Source organism: Onychostruthus taczanowskii, unplaced genomic scaffold (assembly GCF_017590055.1).
Source record: "Onychostruthus taczanowskii isolate IOZ18803 unplaced genomic scaffold, ASM1759005v1 scaffold24, whole genome shotgun sequence".
NCBI classification, from domain to species: Eukaryota; Metazoa; Chordata; class Aves; order Passeriformes; family Passeridae; genus Onychostruthus; species Onychostruthus taczanowskii.
Genome location: NW_024499684.1, coordinates 5,695,608 through 5,714,433, shown reverse-complemented (window position 1 = coordinate 5,714,433; position 18,826 = coordinate 5,695,608). Strand labels below are relative to the sequence as shown.

Sequence of the window (18,826 nt, the reverse complement as noted above, 5' to 3'; positions counted from 1 at the left end):
ATATAAATACATGCTGTGTGTGTTCCATGGGCTATTAACCTGTTTCACTCTTTCTGCCTTTTTGTAGTACAACAGCACAAAAAGTGGAATTGCAGAGAAATGAGGGATACACACGAATGCGCAGCGTCTGGCAACTGAAACACAGAGTAGACACTGCACATCTTCGGAATCAACCTGGGCACAGGTTCAGCTGGGAGGCTGCAGTCACACAAGGCACACTCTGAAGCTGTGCAGCGCCCAAAACTATTACCCAGAATCCCAGAGGCTTCCCAACTGCGTCAGGACTTGTCTGTATTCAACACCAGTGCCAAAGAATTGTCACAGTGTGATGGAGAAAGCCTTGCCAGGAGAAAAGATAAAGAGAGAGCAGTGAGAAGAACAAAAACACCTCTGAAATCTGCACTGCAGGCTCTCACTAATTCCTTCTTCCATTTTCCCTAAGTCAAGCAATTGGCATACGGTGTCCGGGCAGAAAATATACAATTGCATTTCTTTGTGACAGAGTTGTTTCACCTCACCTAGGCTAAAAGGCCATCTCTTCCCACTTTTTTATACTGCCTGGCAGGGTGATTGAACAAGAGGTTTGACTGTAAGAAGGATCAAAAAGAGAGTAATGGAAAAGGTATCTCATAGACTAAAATATGGCTTATCATCATCTATCTGGATTACTTTTACTTTGGGAGGGTACTGCAGAGTGAAGCAGATTTACTGAAAAAGTAGATTATGTAGAATAGAACAGACTGAAGCCAAAGTATGGTTCAAATTGAATTGATGAAATAATAACAGGCATACAGGATTTCTCAATAATAAAGGCCCATAGGGCTGCAAATGCACTGCAGAAGAGATTTCCTGCCTCTCCATCTCACTAGCAGGGTAGCTTTACCCCTTCCAGCAAATGCTCTGGATATCTAATTAAATATCACCTCCCAAATCCACAAAAGATTATAAAGTAATGTAAAAGTTTGTTTCTCTGATGCATAAGACATAAAAAAGGTCCTTTAAAATGATTTTTATTAAGCAAAGCTCTCCAATTGCCACAGCCTAACACGTGTCTTGAAAGTGAGAAGGCCCCTGCAAAACAGGCTTGTCAGAAGGAGTTTCTGACAAGAGTCTTTTCTTCTATATTTTCACCATTTCAGTTTACTGAAGACCTTTCAGAAAAGAAACAAAAGCACATCTATTTTCTGTTTGAATATTCTGGTAAAGATGTGCAGTGACCTTGCAATGCTACCCAATGCTGGACAAAATGAGCAAGGCCTGCCAAAGAAGGCTGCACAAGAATATAGGAGAGGCAGAATTGGAATCACTGCTGCACAAGTTATTTTATTATTCAACTCAACTGCAGCCAGAAAAAAACCCAGCCAACAGTCATAAGGAAAAGAATATAAGCACATTTCTCTCATCTCTTTTAATTTAATGTTTTCTTCCTTATGTTAGTAAGTGAATTGAAATAATCACTGTAAAGCTATAAATTCACAGACTGCAGCACAAAGAAAGCAAGTTTTAGGATGTCAGGATACTTGCCTGGTTTTACTCCTCTGCAGTTTTCCCTTGGTGCTTTTTACACTGAAAGCAGAATCAGCAGTTTAGGAAGGAGTGGCCCAAGTCAGAAACCTGGAACCTGACAGAAGATCTTCCCAAAGTTTCAGAACTCAGAAATAGGAAGCTCAGTAAGATTCAGTACATCTAAGAGAGAACAGCTTTTCTTGGATGTGTTGTGTGAAGGGTGCAAGCACATTTTGTAGCATTTCATGATCAATTGTGAGCATTCAAATTATGCAGAAACATGATGTTCCAGGAAGATCACCCTAACCATTTCCTGCTGGAAGTCATGAATCCCGGAAGGAGTGGCCCAAGTCAGAAACCTGGAACCTGACAGAAGATCTTCCCAAAGTTTCAGAACTCAGAAATAGGAAGCTCAGTAAGATTCAGTACATCTGAGAGAGAAGGGCTTTTCTTGGATCACCCTAACCATGTCCTGCTGGAAGTCATGAATCCAAGTGACAATGTCTTTCACAATCAAATATTACCAATGCTTTTATTTCCTGATGCAATGCTTCCTATTTCCCACTTTAAATTTTAGTGCTCAAAAAAAAAAAAACCCAAAAAAACCCCAATTAATTACAGTGAATATTGTGTAGGTGGGAGGCTCACCACCTTGCAGTGATAAAAATTGTTTTGCTAAGAATAACAATGTCTTCAAGACATTTTTATCAGAAGCCTTTTTAACCAGTTCTTCAATATCCATGATAAGATATATCAAATATTGCAAATTTTATCAGCAAGAATGAATCACTGACCCAAACCACAGCTGTTTGATTGTCCAGTGATCTTGATTTTTCCCTCCAAAAAACAAAACTGAGTGCCACACTACTAATATCTAGTGGCGCAAAACAAGTTTTGATGTTTATTCCAGATATCCTGCCAGAAAATATTTAATTGGTCAGTTGAATGCAGCCACTCAGAAGGACAATGGTAAAACATTACCATGAAATGCAACAGGCCATTTAATTCTCCAGGAAGAACAGAGAATTCAGTGACATCTGTCCTTAGATAATATATAGTTTCAGTAACTAGATGCTTCAAACAGAAGCAATTAATTGGTGTCTAAACAAATTTTTCACATTTTCCCGTATCCTATTGATCCTATTAACTCCCCTCACTTTCTTCCATTGCCTTCCAACAATCCTCAGTCAATTCCAAGACACCGAGGAGCCTCTGAGGGAATCTGCAAGGACAGAGCTCACAGAAACAACATGTACTCATGCAGTGTGAATGAATGCTAAAGAAGCTGTGTGATTTTGATACCATAAGGCAAGCTTATGTAAAGAATTTTCCCCTTCTGGATGCACTGTGTGATGTTTGGAACATCAAAGCATTAGGATTTGTGAGGCCAGACAGAAATTTTTGGAGCAGGGTAATGTATCCAAACTGATGAGGACGTCATCAGTTTCACTAGCATTAGTGCAATAACAAAGATGCTCTTCCATGAAATTAAGTAGCTAAATATTCATATTATTCAATAAAACAACTCAAGCAATCAATTGAACATCAAATGCATTTTGTCTTGTAAAACACTGAGTCATTAACCTCAACAATTTCACCATGCTCTCACTACCAAATTCAACTCAATTAGCGTCCAAATGAACAGATGGACTAATGAATTAATGAATTATTGGTGAGTACTACACTAACCCCTGACTGAACTGAGAAATTAGAAAACACCAATTTATGCTAGAGACAGAAAAAACACATTGGTCATGAAAAAATCAGTCCGAATAAAGAGAAGCACAGCTATTATAAAGCCAGCATAATCTCTGAGTTAGAAAGGCAGCTGTGGTTTGGACCCTCAGGTAGTCCCAGGAAACCTGCTGGGGACTCCTGGAACCATTCCTTGTTATGCACTGGCAGCTCACTGCTTGTCCAGAAACACAAATGAAACCTCTCTCTTCACCTGGACACAACCAACTCCCACTGCCACACCTTGCTGCCCTTAAAGTTCTACTACACAGTTAATAAATTCTCTCAACAGCAAGTGCAACAGCATCAAACTCTCCAGAGGCAGCTCAGGAAAGGGAATCCTGGGTTCCCAAGCAAGCATCCTGAGGCTGATACACATTTGCTCCTTTGCAAAGACTATCTGGTATACCAAGCACACTGGTACTTGGAATCTTTCATACAGGCTTGAAACATCTCCAGTAACCCCCCATGGGCAACTACCAGCGGTGTTATTTCCTTAAAAAAATTAACATGTATCAGGGAGAAAAGAGAAATAAAACAGGGAATGAGGGGAGCCGTGCAGAGCTGTATTTTCAGATGGAAAAGCTACCAAATCACAGATCAGCACAGCAACACACTGCTGTTATGCAAACTCCCTCCTAGACTCGATGTAAGAGGAGAAACAAGGCTTCTGTTTGGGGTAAGAAATTCCCTGGAATTGCAGACTCAGACAACCAGCGCTAAATCTCTTCCAAGGACATTCACACAATGCCCCAGGCCCTGAAGTTCTCTGTTGAGCAGCTAAAGCTGAATTAAGCACATCGTGTCTTTGCATATGGTCCACCCTGATCCCTCCAAGAAAATGATGCTGTGATGCTTCTAATAGAATTTCTTGATAAATATACTTGGCTTTGATAAATTAATTGGTACTGGGTGACACTTAATCAAGCAGGATACAAATAATAATGTCAGATAAACAGCAGGACATTTACCAGAAGGGCCTGGTCAGCTGTAGATAATCCAAGCAGTCAGAAATCTCAAGACTGAGTCATGGCTGCACTAACTCTTTCCTGGCTGGAAAGGGACTGGAGGACACAGAATTAAAGGAGAAAATCATCTGCATATGGAGCAACAATGGATTAATGCTGTGATTCAAGGTGGTGAGATAACTGCATTAAGAACATGAGAGATCCAGAACTTCAGAAAATAAAAGTCGACTGACTTTAAGCACTGGAACTGTTTGAGCAGTAATTACATGACTGAAAAAAAACTAGCTAAAAATAAAGAATACCACAGGTCAGACTACTGAGGTTTGCTTTCAAGGTACACACATCAAAAAACACTGCTGCATATGCACATTATTAAAAAATAACCAACAACTTCCCTAACTTGCTTTTTTTTTTTTTTACATTTATTGATGGACACATCAAGGTTGTATTTGTGGAGTGGAAACTATACCACAGACTTTGTTTCCTTCCACAAAGCCACACTGATTATACATGTAGATGAATTTAAAAATGAAATGTGTTTGGGGTTCAAACACCATCTTCCTTCTCACTTTGGAACAGATACAAGGGAGATGCACTGAAGAACACTCCATGCTGAGCCCTCCCTTTCACCAATATCAGCACATCAAAGAGACAAAAGCAGCTTGCAAGATGAGAGTTATTTTTCTGTAAACTAGACCCTAAGTTCTCTCTATCAAGGACGGTTCCTCTGTTTCTTTTCTCATAACAAAGAAATCTTGGAAAGCTTTTGAGTTCTTTTGAGAGAAGTGCATGATGTGTCAGTCTAAGCATGTAAATACTGAAGTGAAGAACCTGCAGTAAGTTTCCCCAAAGAGTGATAAAAGGGAAGAAAAGAGGGCAGAACAGGGTGGGAGGGAGGATGCAGAGGCTGATGGTAACAACTAAGAGACCACATTCACTGGAGAGTTAAGATTTAGTGCCCTCTGTTTTACACCAGTTTGGGTGAAAATCACTTTTAAGGGCCCTAATGAAAGTTGAAAGTTACCTTCAGAAAGTTATGCATATTTCAACAGAAATAAAAATCATTATGCATTCTCTCTAAAGAGGATACAATCTCAAACTGTCAAAATTCTAAACTCTTCTACATATATTACATACAAATGCCTTCTATAAAGAAACCTCTTTTCATCTTTCTTCTAAATTAGCTTAGTGGTCCATGGTATTACACTACCTTGGTCTAGCCTGTGAATAATGTGACAGGTAATTTTTATACTTCTTGCCTGTACTTAAGTTTGAGTGAAGATACGGAAAACAACTTTTATGATCTAGGTGTAAAAGTAAATGTTCTGTGAGTCTTGCATACCCAAACGTGGACATCTACTATGAAATGTTTCATGATGATTATGTGTCCATCAATAAATATTAAAAAAAAAAAAGAGCAAGTTAGTAAGCTGTTGGTTATTTTTTAATAACTTGCATGTGCAGCAGTGTTTTTTTCCCAAGCAAAGTAAAAATGCTAATGTTGATGTAAACTACTACCTTATCGCAGAGGGGATTTAAGATTCTGTTTTACCAGACTGGAATCATTCTGTAGCAGGATGCACTGAGAAGGATGAATAATATGCAGATAACATGGGAAATCATCCAACTATAATTAAAAAAAAAAGGATTCCTTATGAAACTGTTGACTGCAATGACACAGAAATGGATGGTAACAGTCAACTAATTTCCATCTTCAAAAAAGGTCAAAATAAACCTGTATCAGCTGAAGTTTGTAAGTGATGGAACTCAAAATGCTGAACAGTTCAATGATGTTTGAGTTACAATGCTGGAGAAAAAGTCAAATCCCTGACTGAAACCATGGAAAACCCATTTTATATTTTCTCTACTACCCAAACATTATGCAGCCACAGCAAGGCTCTTTTTCTCAGTGTCTGTGATTACTTGTGCTCCAGGACTTCAGCAGCTATGCTATAAACTGTGTAAGGAAGGAAGTAATCAAAATAAATTAACTTGTAACCAGGGGATTGAATCTTTTCGCTTCAGGGAAGAAGCCCAGTACTACCCAAACACACATCTTTTAAAAACTATTTTTCCCTGTCCCCTTTCATGAAAGAAAAAAGGCCATCAGAATGTTGAGTCCAGCAGAGCAAACTACACTTTAAGGTGCTCCATCAAGAGGAAAAGTAAACATGGAAAATTACAAAGATGATGCTCGTACAAAAAGAACAATAATGCAAATCTTAAGGAACTAAGAAGGAGAAGTATGAGAAACAAGGTGAGCTCTGAGTGATAGGGCAGGCACACAATCCATGTACATGCATTCAAAAATGAGAACCATCATGAATCCAAACAGAAACCGAGTGCACGTCCCTGAGATCATACACCACCATGTCCGGTGTTTTCAGAGTTATTCATAATTTACAATCAGGTAACCAAGAGCTGAACTTCAGCTATGTAAATAAGATTACTTTGCTTACAAAGTTAAAATACCGCAGGAGAGGAATTTATATCTAAGACACCAAGCAGAGTTGTGATGAACAGACTCTTTTGTCTGTTACATGCATGTATTTTCTCATTATGGAGGACATGTGTGTGTTATACCTGTTACACCATTTTTGGGTTTGAAAATACACTGTTATATAAACAGGACTAATATTTTCAAGAGCACAGAAACAGTACACACATGGGAAAAATAATCAGAATGTACTCACCTGTGCCATGCAGTTATTTCTGACATACTAATGCTCATACAATGAAGTAATTTGACTGCTATCCAGCTTTTATGCAGCACAGAGAGTGACTAAGACAAGTCTTTGATTTAACAGCTCTCTTAGTTTATGTTACTCGTCCTTGTTGCTGTAAAGCTAACAGAATATGTTTCTAACACTATTCTCTGCTGAGGTGAGGACTAATAGACTAATCATGGCTTTCAGTAGCAGAGGAACTCTGATTTGAAACCAACACTTAGGTCTCTCTCTGGAGACTCTACACAGTGACTTGGATGCACACTAATCATTCTCTTGAATAGCATGCCTCATACTGAAAGCAAAATAATCAGCAGTATTAGGAAAATCTGATCAGCTTGTCTCCTAACATATTACTAATCAGAATGTGACCCTCATGTGATGGAAAACCCAGCACAGCAGAGGTAAGGGGATGAGGAAGGCTTTCTTTAGTAACTGCAAGAGAATCCTTGGAAACTGGGGCAATATTATGATTTTTTCCACTAGAGAAATTCTTCTAAGTTTACTTATTTTGAGACTCAAATGCTGCATATTTTCTGCTGTTGAATAAAAGAGCTGCATTTCACCCAGTGCACTTTTACAGCAGTGGCTGAATTCTCAGAATGCACTTTACTGGCTCACAGAGCCGACCACGGGCATTTGCCAGGCAGATTTAACCTCCCCGAGGCTGTGGTTCACTGTATTACGGAATTCCAAGCCAGACAGTTTTACTTACTCTTCTGGCCTGAGTGTTTCCTCTTACAACTTTTATTTCCTTGTATTTACTCCTCAGGTTCCTGTCAATGGAAGGTTTTTATAACCTTCTCTCTGCGGACTGGCATTGCTCCGACTGGGTAAGAAATGCATTTCTAAAGCTGACCTGGAGCTGCTGCTCTGGAGGAAGAATACAAGCACAGGTCTTGGGCTTTTTAACTCCAAACCAGTTTCTTCCAGCTGTGGAACAGCATCAGTTTTACCTGACACTGCACAGTGGCTGACAGGTGGGTAAAATAAACAAGTGATGTATATTCCAAAGGAAGAGTGATTCCTGAGTAGTCACAGCAGTGAGAGAAAGAGAGAGAAGAGGAAACCAACCTGGCAAAATGATTACACTCCATTTCTGAACCTGTTTGCCCAAATCTTGTTTTGCATTGAAGCTGACAAAGCTGAGGTGTAGTTTAAAAAGCTGGATGGAAACAAAAAAGCAAAAATCCTGCCCTGCAAACCAAGAGATTTTTATCAGCCCCTAACCTGCCTAACAGAAATTCCTACAATGTTTATTAACATGGCTGTCAACACAGAGTTATTTATCTGCCTTATACTATCTGTCAATAAATAGAATCCACAATCAACAATGGCAATAAACAGTAAAGGATAAACAGATTGCTTGTTTGATAGAATGTAAGAGAGACAATGAGCTTATCTTCTGGAGGACTGTTAACAACTTTTACAATAAATAACACAGATATAGCAAATAATCCAAATTTAGTCATTCTGTGTGATTTCACTTTCAGGGAAAAATTCCATCCTCTTGCCAAGAGAAATTTACACATTGTGCCAAACAGATTTATTTCTCACATAAAACAGACCTCATGGGGTCAAGGTCTTCTACAGTCTGAGAAGTGCAGTACATCTACTTCAAGACTGCAGATTACACTTAGCAAGTTTATTTCTAGGAAATGAATTTTCAAGGACAAAAGCTGAATTTTTAACAAAGAACCAAATTTAGAGTGTCATGTTTAAGTAAATATAGAAATATTGTCATTTATGATTTTAATTACATTGACGAGTCATTCTGAGAGACAAAATTGCACATTTACAAGGTTAACTGAACATGAAGAATAACCTTGTATTAAAGCAGACAATAGCCAAGGGAACCTTCAATGTTCATATTGTAAATGTTGCTGGGAAATACTCACTATTTTGATATACTGAATTTTGCAGATTCTTGCTCATGGTCTGTATATACACAGATCTTGAATGAAAACTATGTGGAATAGCTGCTAAGTGACAACAAAAAATGCCACTGGACCACAAGCCTTCCATAAACATTCTGAAATCTGAAATCGAAAACTTTGCCTGATAGGTGCCATGATGTTTAGAAACAGAAGTCTCCTTATTGATATAAATTCTTGACTTAATCTACTTTAATTTACACAACAACACGACAGCAATGCTCCCTATTTGGCACATCCCTGCTTTGTTCTGCATGTGTGAAAGAGAAGCATGTCAGCAGGCAGTGTCAGGAAACATTCCAGCTCAGCCCAGCCTCAGCTTTGCTCCTCAGCTTGGAAAGATGTGCACACAGGAGATGAGCACAGTGAAGAGGAGAAAGAAGTGAGGAGAATATGAAGTCAGTGCATCCTTACATTTGCATGAAAACACACACCTCTTCTCCTGCCTGTTGCATCTTGAAACACCTAATGCCTTCCTGCTCTTCAGCTCACCAAGTGAGGCTGAGTTTGAGATGTCCAGCTGCAAATAACCTACAGTAGTGAAGGTGGAGGAAGGACAAACCCTCCTAAGAATTTATTTGTCTGCAATTCCAGCCTGAACTCCAAACAGCATAAAATGCCTCTTCCTTCCACCTGCCTTGCAGAGGATGATGGACTGAAAAATGCCATGGTGTCTGGAACAGACTCCAATCAAGCATACAGATCCTTACGACCAATGGTTATCCTAGAGAATCTTATTTTTCTCATGATATGAAAATGGATATAGAGCTCATTTTGAAGATTCTCACATCCTACTGTGCAGTAAAAAAATACACATCAATACCTGTTTCCTCTCTGTTGAAAACAGTCTCAAAAGTTGGCTTAGATAACATGTAGCCTACAAAATTATCATCAATATTAACATTTTAACACAACATCCCTCAATGTGTAGCTGTTTCTTTGAATACAATATCCCTAGAAAAAAGCCACTTTGAAGATCTGTGGTAATCCTCTAAATACCTAAAAAAATGTACTTAGATAAAATTCCACTGGTACAGGATATAACCTGAGAAAACATAATTTTATCTTGCTGCTATTTTCAGTTTGTCATAACTACCTCTGATGCTTTGATGTCCTCATAGGAAAACTGCGTGGCAGGTACTCCGAGGTGGTTGATGAAATAATCTGAATCTCCCTGTATCTGCACAGAACTCACATTGGATTCTGGACATCTAGCCTTTTCCACACAGTTCAAGCTCTGGATCTGAAAAAAACCAAACACAAATCAAAACTCTACTTAATTATTTGCAGTCAGGCTCTTGAAGACTTGTAGCAATATCTCATTTAAACAGCAATTTTTGGGTTGAAGCAACTTCAACATGGAAGAGAGTGAAGTTTTGCTGCCACATGGCTGAGTCTTTCAGAGGAAAAGGAAATTCTTATCTGAGGTGAGAGGAGAGGCAAGAGAAGAGTTAAGGCACACAGAATGCCTCATGCTGCCCAGAAGATTAAAAGGCATCATGGTGGTGCCTTTTGGAAGATTTTGAGATCTTTAATGGCTCCTATGCAGTTAATAGCATGCTCTGCCCCAAGAAAAAGCTGTATGGGACTGTCATATTCAATCTATGATATGTCTGTGAAATGCTGTGTACAGAATTGTACAAATTGGCAATGTAAAGAATTTCCCACAAAGTGGGGCTTAAGAGAAAAACACAATTAAAAGGCTAAAGATACCCAATACACGTCTTCTGTGTAAATAATACACATTTTCTGTGTAGGTTTCTTAAAAAATTCTAGCCAGTGAAATCTTTTTATTTCTTTCACATAAGTATTTAATGGTGAAATCTTAGCAACAGAACTGTAATAAATATGGAAACTGGAAATCAAGCCCAGACTGAGTGCCACAGACTTGTGTAGCTTTTAAATCTACCAGGTAATTAAAAACTTAATAAACAGTAGGTGTAAAGGCTTTCAACATCTATTACAGCAAATAAGCTACTTAGGTTTCTGTTCAAGAATATTAGGAAATTGAAGTATTGGAGATTATTTGCATTTAGCTAACAGTTTATATAGTATAACGTAACTTCCTCACCTCTACCTACAAAATTACAGGTTTTCTAGAAGAATAGCCTAAGATTCTACTTTAACACAAAAATACAGCAAATTCTGTATATTAAAGTCTCTGAGGTTATCAGGAAAATGTTAGACAGAGATAAATCTCGGTATTTTCCCATTTCAAAATTAGCATAATTATTGCTTCACAGTTTCATTTCAGTGCTGTGAATAATGCAATTGCATATTACACAGTTTAAATAAAGGCTGCAGAGTCTCACAGAAAATTATTTTAAAATACCTTCAAGAAATAGCTTCCATTTCATAAGTAATTTTGAAAGGTTTACTCCTGTATTACTCCTTTCTTGTTTTCATCTGTTAAGTATTTCTGCTCCTGCCATTCTTATATACAGTCATAGTTGTTCAAGGCCTGTCCAAAAAGTTCTAACAGAAAACGCAGAAACCCAAACAACAAATTCATTGGAAAAGGTGTTTTTAATAAGTCTTAACAGTCTTTCCCACTCAAACTCACTGCACAGCACACACCCAGGAAAAAAAGCCATGGTTATGAGTTTATGCATATATCTGTGTACAAGATCCACTGCTCCTTCCAGGAATTATAAGGCATTTAAGGATCACCCAGTGTTCTTCACTGCAGCACAGATCAGACTCTCCTCACGTCACACTGCCCACCACAGCTGGTCAAGTTTCATAAATGATGAGTATCCTGTTCTTCCTTTAATGCCTAAACACTCACCGAATGATGTGAAATTGTGAATACAGCTTTTGACAGTTAATTCTGAATATCCATCAACTCCCATTTCTACCAGCCTACCAGGAGCTGAAGAGATGTCTTCCTACAGCAACCACGAAATTTAGCTTTTCTTATGCATGGAAGTTTATATATGAAATGTTTACAGCTTTGGTTAAGAGGACTATAAAATATGGTGGTTTGGGGTTTTTTATCACCATTCTTGACAGTATAGGATTAATATTTTTATGACAGCAATGTTCAATTCAATAGTACAGCATTTTAAGAGTTTAACTGCTTTATTCCACTTGCACTGTTCTCACACACAAGCCCAACAATAAATACTTAACCCAGCAGCAATACAGGAGAATGCTCTACATGCAAGATGCTGTGCTCCTCCAATCTGTTTTTATTGTAGTGCAGACTCTACAACACCAGCATTCTTCAACTTCTTGGTAACGACTGCAAAGTTCATGTAGTGTGTTTTGCATTCATTAAACAAATTAAATGTTTCCCCAGACTAACAGACTTAAAGAATAATAATGCTCCACTATTAATAAAATGAATAAAATTAATTTTAAAAACCCTTTAAAAACGTATCTAGAATAAACTATTAGCAACACACAACTAACTCCCGTTTGTAGAGTAGCCAAACTGTATTTCTTCAGCTGGTTAGCCTTACAAGAAAAACACAGACTGGCTGTATTTAGAGCACTCAGGCTGGACTTCACTGTGTCAGTCAAGCTCTCCCTTAGATTGGAGGCAAACTAAGCCACTGGTGAGCCAGGAATCAAGGAGTGCTTGGTGTCAGTGCAAGGATTCACATGCTATTTATAACTGAATAATTTTATTTCTCTGGAGTTCATTTTGGGTTTTAGCAGCACCTTACAGGTTTATGTTACAAATCTGAGAAAATGAAGAGTACCATATGGCCAATCAAATACATTTAATTTGAGTTAACATTCTAAAATAGATCTGAAGTACAATCAAATGGGACTTCATTGCAGATCTTATTAGTTAGTTCTGGTTACTACTTTTCTTTGCTTGACTCCAGTTTCACTTAGAATATTATCACCTTTTGAAAATGAATTAAAACATCTAAGGAGCTTTCAACATGGCAAGTAAAGAACGAACAGTTATTCTTACAGTATGTCAGTGATCCCAGCTTCAGAGCTACAACAAGAAAGCTTATTCTTCAAGAATAATTGATCTCTATTTCTGAGCTGAATCACCACCTATGCCAGGGACTGGTGCAATTAAGGACCTGAGGCATGAGACCATCTAGAGGAAGTAAAATTGTCTAAAGGAAGAGCTACAGAATTTATTTAATTCACCACAGATCTTGTAAAAATGCAGAAATCAAGAGATTAACATATTTATTACTGTAAATATGTAAATCAACAACAGGTAGTAAAGGCCAGAGAAGCTGCACAGCAAAGGACTCACTGGTCTGTGTCTCTCATCCATAAACACCTGCCACACTCTAGCAAACAGATCATTAGGCAGAAGGCTTGATGGTTCTTAAAAAAATATTAATAGATGACTGTCAAAGGCTATTAAAAAACCCATGGAGTTCCTAGGAATTGCATCAATTCTATGGCAAGCATACTTCTCTGTTTTCTCCCAGCTGACTGTCAGGTTTGGCTATAAATATCCTGTTCTGCTCTGTCTTTATTGATTGATTATACATATTGCTATTAATGCAAATCAGCTCTTTAAGAAATTATTAGGGAGATTTAAGATGGCAATTTGCCCTGGAGACCTCAAAGTGCTTTTCAAACCAACTGAAGGCAAGCAAGGTATCTAATATTTCTGTCTTGCTCCATATCATAGAGCAAAACAAATACATAATAGTTAAATGCACAGCATTTCCCCCATTTTGAGCCTTATCAAACTGACATGATTCAAGTGCGTGCATAAAAATTATTCTAAATTATATTCATTGATTCATTCTTTCTCTGTGTAAGGAAAGAAAATCTAAATGTGGTGGTGATAATATGCTATAGATGGAGAGTAGTTGTGGTTTAAATAGCCTGAATGTTACACACCACTGATGTGATGTATTTGCCTATTTATACAATGTGATCATTTCATTACCTGATTAAAGCTACACCATGAAATCTTATGAGGTAGAGTGACTAAACCTTGCTGCATTTAATTAATGTTATATTAAGACTGAAGTGATTAATTAAAAATTAATAAAATGTTGGTTCCTTACTTCCTTAGCAATTTTCCCTTCCCACTTACACATATTTTCATTTAAACATGCATGAAGCCTTAGTGAAAATATCTAAAATCATAACATTATTTAATGATCTTTAAGGGCAACATGAAGACTCTGGTGAAATTCTGTAGCCCTGCAAAATCAGTCACAGAAAAGAGAAATTTAAATCTCAGAAGCTGCCTCTGGTTTGGGCTCTTCAAGAATACCAGAGTGAAGTGAGAGATGTTCCCTGCACACACACATATTCCATTGAGAGGAACTTGTCACCAGGGGAAAACAACTCCCTCACAAATTGTGTTTCTTGAAAGTCATCAGAGACAAGGAATTCAGCATCATCTGAATCCCTCTGATACTCATGGACACTGCAGGTGATTCTCAAACAAATCACTACAACCCCAGGGATCCCCATTAGACAACCTGAATTCCCTCACCACCAAAATCCTCTGTGCTTTCAAACACAAAAGCATCACACCTGGAAATTCCAAGAGTAAACAGTCTTCTAGGCTGTGCAGGGAGGTAGAACTGAATTTTCACTGCCTTTTAGATAAACCTCATGGCTTTAAAATAATTGTTCTTTCAAAAGCCTGCAGGTATTCTGCATGCCAGAGAAGGCCTTTTCCACCCAGAGGGGAAGAAGAAAATGGTGACAAACACAATTCTTTGAAAAGGTCAGGTCAAACCAAGATTAGCCAAGACCCAGTTCTGATATTGTATTCAGATTTCTGCTGGACCAAGGAAAAGTCAGTTTACCTAAGAAACACAACCTGCTGAAAATAAAACTCCAGTTGTACCTTTCAAAATTGTGAGAAGAAATTTTTGCATTTCAACAGCAACTTCCAAAAAAAAATGGGAAATTACAATACCAGTGGTTATAAATAATGCATGGAGAAATATCTGTGCTTGGAACAAAAAAATTAAATATACTGCTGCATGTTATACTACTTTGTAAAATGGAGTTATTTTTTATTTAGCTTACAGCTAGAAAAACATGAGACAAACTTAATCCTGTAATTCTTGTTCAAGGCTTTGCTTTCTGTTAAGAAGTATTTGCATACTTTTAAATATTTGTCTTATTTTTTAAAAAAAACATGACCATTCAGTGTAAAGTCTTTATAACAAATGGTACCTCACAGGACTAAATCACATTTTAGATGCAAAAGTTACATCAAACTGGTAGGAAATACAAAACCAAGGTAGTAAAAAATTATATAGTGTAAATTTAATTTTCTATCCTGCACTTTTTCTACATTTAACTTTATCTACTGACAGTCTTTCTCTGATTCCTGATGCTTGTTACATGATTCTGAATTACATTTATCCTTCCTATAACCAAATTGAAGTCCCATGCCTCATTGAGTCAAATGTACCTGTTGCCAACATTCAGCACAAACTGCTAGGAATTTTAATGGCTTTTTAAAGGAAGGTAAAAATCAAGCAAGTATGTTCCCATTTGATAAGAGAATTTCAGAGCAATCAAATATTTAAAGCTAAAATTACATAGCATGAATTATATAAGTGGTAAGACTTGCAAAGGGAATGCCATCAGCAGTTCCAAGTGCCTCAAAAATATAGAGTTCTAAAGTTTAAAAAAAATAATTGAGAAACTGCTGCACACACCTTTTGGTAGCTGTGCTTCTCCAAAGTATCCACTTACCCCAGAAAATACTGCATTAGAACTTCTTCCATATTTTTTCATCAGCACAGGAAAAGGCAAACTCTCCAAAACTCCAGGTAAAGTGACTTTAAAGACTGAATTCCCATGACCACAGGCTCAGCCTCACTATTCAGTAAGTTACATTTATTGATGGTAAATTTCAGGAAACTGCTTAAAATTGTATTCTACTACAATGGACAACCCAGAAAATACTGTATTAACAGGGAACCTGTCTCCACACCCAACACTCAAAACTTCAGATGCTTTTCCCTTTAGAGCTTATGCAGTTTGATATATTTTTGAATATATATGATTTTTGACCATTTGCATTAGTAACTGAAGGATGCAGTCAATCTGTTTTTTGATAATGCAAAAATTAAAACTCTCCTGGACTTGATGATGCTCAAGCTTTTTCTTGCTGTGTTTGTATCGCAGCACTTAATGTCAGAAATCAGGCCCACAGCTGGGTGTAAACATGGACACGACAGTTTCTGACTACTCTAATTTACTACAGTTTGTAGCTACTCTATTTTACTACAGTTTGTAGCTACTCTATTTTACTACAGTTTGTGACTACTCCAATTTACATTTCCCCCAACCATCAGCGTGTCACACTCTCTGAGCTATGGAGAACTCAGATGTGTGGCACTTTACCAGAAATGTTTGTTAGCACCATTTCCCAAACACCACCACTTGCCAATGTGCAAATCAGCTCAGCAGACACCCTCAGGAGCTTCATCATCAAGCTGACCCAGAAAAGCAGATCTCTGCAGAGGTCAGCTGTCTGCCACCCTTTCCCCATGCAGGGGTTTGTTTCACTGTGCTGAGATCTTCAATCTGCTGTTTATGAACACAATTTAAACTCATGTGTTTCACTAGGAAAAAAATAAAGGAAAATAATTTATCCTTCTCCTGCATATTACATGCCTCATATTCCCTGCTCCTCCACACATATTCCCAATATCCAATATTGTATCAGCTCTTTCAAGCGACCCAAGAATCCTGTGGAAGCATCCTGCACATCTCTAACAATGCACACAGAGGTAGGACAGACCCCAACACCACATTATCCAGCTAAGAGGAGACACATGTATACACAACCATGGTATAGCCAGTGCAACAGCCAGGCTTTTTAAAGTGGGAAAGAAATTTGCCATCAAAATCTCTGACTTTATTACTGTAATCAAAGACCAAACTTCAGTTGTAATAGACACAAACTTTTTTATGGCACAGAACACCGAAAATCAGTAATTCTTTGAAGAACTCTCTTGACACATGGGTAACTATGGCAAATATTCCCCCGTGGCACCAGCCTGCTACAAGGCCAGAGAAATTTACTGCTGACAAAGCTTTACCTTGCCCTGAAACCTGCAGTCTGACACTGAAGCTTCTTAATAGCAACTATGCATGAACAAATCACCCCCTCAAACCACACACAAAACCTATTTTTCAGTCTTTGAAATGGAAAGTCACTCCCACCACTGCATATGGACCATGAAGGTCAATAAACCACCATTGCATTTTTCACATAAAAACCCTCTTCTGGACTTCAATGGGAATTGAGCAAATGGCATAATAACAGTATTTGCACTTAAGATATCAAGTGTCTGTAGAAATTGAATTTTTCAGGAAGATAATCACGAACCAGATTTATTAAAGTGTGTCAGCACCACAAATGCAGGTCTCCAGGCTCCACTGAGAGAGAAATTAAATGATCCAAAAGATGTCAAATGATTTTATTTTTACAGCAGAGGGGTACTGTAATACTCTTTTCCTGACTGGATTCTTCCAAGTTTTATCTATTTAAACCAGAAGAAAGCACCCTTGCCTCTGTACAGCAAAACAACAGCAGTGGGAAAAGGAGAAGAGAAAACCCTAGAGAAGGGAAAGCCAAATGGTGAAATGACTTTTTCTTTCTGGTTTCCATAGAAGCTCACTTGAATTTGGTTTCAAGAGCCATGAAATATCAGGGCTTGGGAGAAGAACTTCAACTACCTGAATAAAATGTGGTTTTAACCAGAACCTGGTTTAGCACTCTAACATGAAACTGATCTAGACCAAGGAACTTCGAAAAGATTTTCAACAAAACACAAAGTAGCCAGCACTCACCCAAAACTCATCATACATCTAAATGATGTATTTCTTTGTGCTCTGAAAATTAGGATGATTATCTGAGATCTTTCTAAAACCTAAGCAAAGCATTGAACAGAGATATTGTAATTTCTATGTACTGTCAAGCACTACAAGACTAAAACCACATTTAAGTTTTGTTAAGGAAATGTGGAGTTTTATTAACAAGTTTTCAGGGACATGTCATTGCTTTTTCATAGAAAGCAAGGAAATAGAAAGGCTGATAATGTGTTTTATTTCAGAACTGATTAGCAGAGTTCTACAATACAGACAACAGATAGCTCCTAATTACTGCACAATATAATCTAAGTATCTATAACATTATATTTCAGGTTTCATCCTCCAAATTCCGATCTTTAAAAGTTAATTTTGATGCAATAAATTGAACTTTCAGAAACAATGCATATACAGTCTGTAAGGGAGAAATATTTGCACTGCACAAATTGAGAAAACAAATTGACAAATCCTGTAAAGTGCAATCTAAAGCTATTTACTCTGGGAAGGAAGACTAATGAATGCTACATACATATATTTCTGAGAATAGTAAATAATACAGCATCCACATGAAATTTCAAAGGTGCAGATTCTAGTCAGCAGTGTGGAAAAAATTTACTTCACAACCCAATATATTTTAATGGTCTAAAGCTATTGAATCCCATAAACATGAGCTCATTTTTTCCTCAATATTAAATCTTTGTCTTTGCACTCCACCTGCCATAGTTTGTATCTCTGGCCTCACTGCTGTAATTGCATATGCAAATAATTGTAAGGATAGAAGTCTCCCTTCTAGTGCTGAATTACCTGTTGAAGGTAGAACATTGAGCATTTTGTAAGTAATTAGACAATAATTATCTAATCAAGACAAGGATGTTGTGTTACAAAGCAGAGGAGCCAGCAGCTCTCCTAAACCTCCTTTTCAAAGAAAACTTAAAGCATTTAAAGTGTTAAAATAGAAAGCTACAAACCAGGTTTTGAAATCCCTTTCAATGCTCTGCCAGGAGACAAAGGTTGGAGCTGTGTGACCTTTAGTTGCCAAAAGAAAGCTTTTTGCAGAACCTCCAAGAAAACTATTTCTTGCATTTTGGCTTTTCCTGACATCTGAGATTATCTGCTGTACAATTTTCTCTGTTCTATTCAGTGAAGCCCCATTCTGTGTGCACTTCAAGGC

General features: G+C 37.7%; 1 protein-coding gene across 1 annotated transcript in view; it reads right to left on the bottom strand.

The window, feature by feature from the left end:
- The window catches only part of NAALADL2 (N-acetylated alpha-linked acidic dipeptidase like 2), a 218,059-nt gene that overhangs the window by 59,102 nt on the left and 140,131 nt on the right, over nt 1-18,826 (bottom strand). The window contains exon 10 of the mRNA XM_041406077.1: nt 9,965-10,111. Coding sequence (XP_041262011.1) covers nt 9,965-10,111 — 147 coding nt within the window. The remainder of the gene's footprint in view (nt 1-9,964; nt 10,112-18,826) is intronic.